Source organism: Epinephelus moara, chromosome 2 (assembly GCF_006386435.1).
Source record: "Epinephelus moara isolate mb chromosome 2, YSFRI_EMoa_1.0, whole genome shotgun sequence".
In the NCBI taxonomy this organism is placed as follows: Eukaryota; Metazoa; Chordata; class Actinopteri; order Perciformes; family Serranidae; genus Epinephelus; species Epinephelus moara.
Genome location: NC_065507.1, coordinates 37411057 through 37417056, shown reverse-complemented (window position 1 = coordinate 37417056; position 6000 = coordinate 37411057). Strand labels below are relative to the sequence as shown.

The 6000-nt window shown below is 41.2% G+C and overlaps 1 protein-coding gene across 1 annotated transcript in view; it reads right to left on the bottom strand.

Annotated features, from left to right (window-relative positions):
* The window catches only part of si:cabz01090165.1 (uncharacterized protein LOC100333421 homolog), a 531188-nt gene that overhangs the window by 81517 nt on the left and 443671 nt on the right, over window positions 1-6000 (bottom strand). Inside the window, exons 6-7 of the mRNA XM_050061021.1 lie at window positions 4462-4735; window positions 329-529 (exon numbers count right to left, since the gene is read on the bottom strand). Coding sequence (XP_049916978.1) covers window positions 329-529; window positions 4462-4722 — 462 coding nt within the window. The 5' untranslated portion in view covers window positions 4723-4735. The remainder of the gene's footprint in view (window positions 1-328; window positions 530-4461; window positions 4736-6000) is intronic.

Sequence of the window (6000 nt, the reverse complement as noted above, 5' to 3'; positions counted from 1 at the left end):
CCTAACTAGGGGCTGGTACAAGGCAAGCCTGAGCCGGCCCTAACTATAAGCTTTATCAAAGAGGAAAGTCTTAAGTCTATTCTTAAATGTGGAGACAGTGTCTGCCTCCCGGACCGTAACAGGAAGATGATTCCACAGGAGAGGAGCCTGATAGCTGAAGGCTCTGGCTCCTGATCTACTTTTGGAGACTTTAGGTAACCCTGCGTTCTCAGAGCGCAGTGTTCTGGTGGGATAATAAGGCACTATGAGCCCTCTAAGATATGACGGAGCTTGACCATTTAGAGCTTTATAAGTTAACAGTAGGATTTTAAATTCAAAGTGTTGGTACCTGAAAGGCTCCCTCTGATATGCTGTGCAGCTGGTTGTTGGCCAGGATGAGGTGCCGCAGGTTCACCAGGCCCTGGAAGTGGGAGTCGTCCAGGACGGTGAGGCGGTTGGCATCCAAGTGGAGAGCATGGAGGTCCTGAAGGTCAGCGAAGGCGTACGGCCGGATTTGACTGATGGTGTTTCTGCTCAGGGTCAGATGGATCTGGACATGCAGAGAAAGATGAGATTATTTTGATTTAGAATACATGAAATTTCTCTTAAAATGGACAGAATCACTGTCACGTCATATCAACAACTGTCTCTTCTGGGTAAACAACTGGCAATTGGTTTGAACTGTGAAGAAACCTCAAATCTGCAAACTTGTTAAGTTCTGCTGTCATTGTGAGCCTAACCTGTAAGATTTAGACATATATAGTTTAACACGTTGGTCTGACCTATCTGACATTTCTGCAGTGCTTATTGATGTACTGTGTTGCGTTGCTATCATCTTTGATAAACTGCTGTGAACAGCAAAAAGTATTTTAGCCATCCAAAAAAATAATTCAATATCAGTATAAGTGTATGCTATATTTCATTATTCGCTCCGCTTACTTTACACATTACCCAATCAAGGCCCTGGTAGACTGGCAACTTGGTCTTCTGCTAAGTAGAATTACTGTTTTTGTCAATGAAGTCGGGTAGCTTTGATAAAATAGCTTCAATTCCCTGTTGGAGTAGGCTGTCTATATAGCATACACTTAAACTAATATTGATTTTTTGGTGGGCCTTTTTTACGTGGCTACAAACAAACCAATTTTTTCAGTGCAGTTTTATCTATTTTATGTATGTGATGTGAGGGTTTTTCACCAGAAAGTTATTGCAAATAAACATTCTGATTCGGTCTATACTGGTTTAACATTCTGTATCTGTGAGAAAAGTTGCTACCAAAGTTACCCAATTTCTTTACTTTATAAAGCACTACAGAAATAATTTAATTTTATGTCAGCAATAATTTAGTAAGGTTTCACTCTTGTCTAACACTATAACATGTCTCAGAGTGCCAATCTTTCTGTCCTCCTGTTCAGGGAGGTCAAAGTTCAGGGTAAGCAGATCAGGCCATCACCCAGGAGATAATAAGGATTCCATGTTTCACTTATGAACAGTTCAGCAGGTTGGACAGTCAGGGCTGTGGGGATTAGACCAGCAGTCAGGCTACAGGGTGGCCTTTAAACACCAAGACACCCTGTCACCCTTCATTAATAATAATTTTAGTAATTAATACTCAAGCACAGCAGGTCAGTTGAGACATGGAATTACAAATGGGCTGGGCTTCATTAATAGATACTCGTACTATTAGAAACACACTGCTGAGGTCGGGAGTTTGTAGGCTACTAAATACTTGCACTCCTCATGGGATACATAGATGTGTGGATGCATAAATATATTCTATTAACACCCAAGAAAAGGTCAATCAACACCCACGCATTTGTAAACCTGTTCTGTAGAATCGCTGTGATCACCAGAGACATCTGTGACGCTCTGTCACGCTTTCCACCAAATGATTAAAAACTCATTTCCCACGTTGCCCTGTGTGTGAGCAAACATCATCTGTGCTGTTGTGATCACACCGGAGAGGAAACTTATTTTTCAAAACACTAAGGAAGTCTCCAGCTGTGATGAGTGTCACTATTTGGCATTTAGATATCACGATGTTGGTAGTTTTCTTTTTGTGCCGTGCGCACTGGAGCCTCTCCATCTCCGTTTCATGATTACAGTGGAATTAAGTGGTGAAATCGGTGCGATATTATAGATTTCACCTCAGTCAGTATGTTGTGCTGGAAGGAGCAGATGTTCCTAATGTTTCCTGCGTTCAGCGTGGAATAAACATGAAAACTCTCCTTGCTGTGTTTATATGTTCCTGAGAGCACAGAGCTGAGTGGTTTTCTTTAGAATGCTGAATGCTTAAAACGTCTTCCTTAGATACTATCCCACCATTACTCAGCATCAGTTCACTCCCCAAGTTACTCAAATCAAGTGATGCAATTTACACTTTTCGAGTACCCACTTGTCCGAGTCTTCCTTGTGTCCTACATTTAAAATAGTAATATCCTACATTTCCTATAATCTGTTTAGTGTTCTTTTTAGAGACAAAACCAACCCAATCAATCAACCCAATGGTTAGAAAAACATCATGTTTTGGCCTAAAATACCTGGTTTTGGGGGCACTGAAAACGCAACAATGTCTCATTAAAAAATAAAACAAACAAACAAACAAAAAAAACCTACAAAACACATGTTTGGTGCATAAAAAGTCAATTGTAAAACAGCAATGACTCACTAAAACACAATCAGTCTTGTTGTCTGCTGGTCTCAAACAGTGTTCTGCAGCTTGGCAGCAGTCTCTTCTTGATGTCATGCCATCCACCAACCCCTCCAGCTCTAGATGAGTCAGTCCAACTACGTCACTTTAAAAATGTTGATACGCATAAAACGCAGATATGTGACGTATTTGTGGTTTGCAAAAGCCTACGATGTCCCCATTTTCTCGTAGAGTCTGGGCTGATGAACCTGGCACAATGGCTGCAAATCTGCGACAGGGTGGCCACTAATGATAGCTATAAGTGCACGTTTCTGTGTTTACTGACTGGTATACACTGTTTTTGGTAAAGGTTTGTCAATAATTTTAGGATGCAATGCATCTTTGAATCTATGAGTAAACGAGTGGTTGTGAGTTTTTTTTTATTTCCAGTGGAATGAGTAGCTTGTAATGATATTAATCCATGCTTATTTGCTGAAGCTGCCACTCTTGTAAATGTAAGTTGTCAAAGAGAGCCAGTGGCTTGCCAAATAACAATACACAGTATGATCAGACACTACTTAGGCTGAAAAGCTTTAAAACAACCCTATAATCCAGAAAAGAATGCTGATACTGATTCTGCAAAATCTTGGCTTTTACTCATTGAGTTTGTTTCTACAACATTGCAACTATATTGTGCTAAAGATTTGAGAAATATTGTGGTTATGGCAAATAAACTATTTGTTGAAGTATGTTCTTGAAATATGGTGGTTTTGGTCAAATAAAATTAAACAAAGTCGAGTCTCCGACATAAAAGTCAGATGCACTACGCAACCATCCACCACGGTCCCCTCCACATCCTTGTGTTAAGGACACAGTACTTTCTGTGCTGGAACTGAATGTGCTGGACTGAGGCTTGTGAGCACAGACAAATGAAAGATGCCTTCTCCTGTATGATGAAAGCTTTTTGTCATGTTTCCCTGCAACATCTCTGTGAAGCCCTTGGTTCAGGGTCAAGATTCATCATGACTAAGCCAGTCACGACAAATAAAAGTAAGTCAGTGTACATTAAGTATAAGCCATGATGATGATGTGAGTTTTATAAGCAGCGCATTGAAGAACCCCTAATTCAACCCAGTGGTGGGAAGAAAATGTTGGCCATGTAAGTTTTTGCAAACCACACAGACGTTACACTAGTATGTTTCCAAAGATTCATGTCAATGTTTCTAAAGTGACATAGTACAAGAGCTGACTTTGACATTAGCAGGTGGATGGCTTGACACATAGGCGTGACACCTGCCAGAGCACTGATTGAAACCAACAAACAACAACACCAGTTGTGTTATCATGAGCAGTGGCTGTTTTTTTCAGCGGGGACTGTGTCACGAAAAGTATTTGATTTTTACCGAGACATCCCTTTATTTTCTGCCATGATTGTGCCACCAAAACAAGTTCTTTTCAGCCAAAACACGACCTTTTCTTAACCATAACCATATTGTGCTTGAACCTGACCATGTTAACCACAGCAATACATAATGTACAAATGTAAAATATCTGTGGTTTGCAGAAATGTAGGATGTCAACATTTTCTGGCGATATGAGAACCTCAGTAACATCATTAAGCTTCTTTATAACTTATATATTGTATCAGTAATGTTTTCTTACAGATGGAATTGACACAGCTTTCAACAAGTACTCATTGACTACAGTAGCTTCCTGTCACCCACAGAAACAAAACAGCAGAGCAAAAGAAGAGCACAGTTAGATCACATCCATATAAAACTGCCTGGCAGGAGCTGGTGATTGTGCAAATCAAAGCAAACATGAATTTAAAGGCGTTTAGAAAAGTGAACTCTGACCAGGCTGGACATGTTGGCGAAGTCGCGGTGCCTCAGCGTTGTGATGAAGTTGTCCATCAGCCTGAGCTCGGCTGTCTGGCGGTCGATGTTGGGCGGGACGAAGAGGAGGCCCGTCTTGGCACACAGCACTGTGTAGGATGGCAGCAGGTTCTGGCAGGTGCACCGCTTTGGACACAGCATGGAGGAGGAGCAGGAGGAGAGGGAGGACAGGAGGATGAAGAAGAGGAGGAGAGGGCAGACCAGCGAGGAGACGACATCCATGGCTACAGTCCTGCTGCAACACAGAAACAGAAGCAGAAGACAGCAGAAGTTAGTTTGTGTAGCTCTCAGACTGGATGCTAACAATCCAGGTTTAGAATTAAAAAAATGTAGTTAATGCTTTGCCCAATTCGTCGCTCCTCGATTTGATTTAAAGATTCTGTTGTTTGGCAAAGATAGTCATCTCTCCCCCACTCACACTGCTGTATGACTCTATAAATGAAGATTATTCCACACAGTGACACAGTATGTGAGATAACAGCTGCAGAAAATGTGAAGTTTTTTGCATTTATCAGGACATTTCTAATGCTTTTACAAACTTTTTGCAGCTTATAACAACACAAAATACTTCCTTTATGCTGTCTTTGCAGGCATGAATCTCCAGAAAAAAAAAGTTTTATAATAAATGCTTCATGAGAGAGAGGAGGAGGAATAATGAGGGCAGGCAGGAGGAGAGGCAGAGCAGGAGGTGACAGAGGGAGGAGCGGAGGGGGTAAATTAAAGTTAAAGAGTTTGTTAGTGCAGCTTGTGTCTTTTTTCTGCTGAGTAAGTTGTCCTGGGAAAGTGAAAGTAAATATTACTTATATGATCAATTAGGCTGACTGCACTCTCATGATTACAACCTTAGGAGAACATTAGAGAACACAAATTATCCTCTGCATGACTATCTGCCTTACTTAATAAATTCCATAGATGTTTTTGTGCATAAAAATGTGGCTAAACTTTTCCAGCCAAGGCAATAAAGGAATACATTTACATTGATATTGATTTCTCTCCATTCAGCTAGTGGAGCGCTGAATACATTCACACAAGGAGAAAAAGAAAACACACACAAGCAGGGTTGACATATGCAAAAGGAAGGCATGCCATTACACACACACACTCATTCATGCATGTGTGCACACTCTCACATGTATACACTCTAAAAAGTTCCCCTGAGTTAGATGCTGAGTGACTGGAGGAAGGTCGATTGCAAATAACAGCGGAAAGAGACACGCTCTCTTATTTACGGTGCTGAAATATTCAAAGTGTGCCTCAACTGCAGAGCAGAATACAGAACAGGAAGTCTGCACATGTCCTCATAACAGGGTAGAGTGCAGGATACGGGCCAAATGTGAGGAAGTAATGGGAGAGATGTAATGGAATGAGATAAATTCAGTGGAAATGATCGGGAGAATTCAAAACCCAACTGAGACTACACTCAAATGTCAATGGGTAATTGAAGAGTGTGCACATGACGGGAATGTGAGCACAGAGGACATGCAGGCAATAATGAGCGAC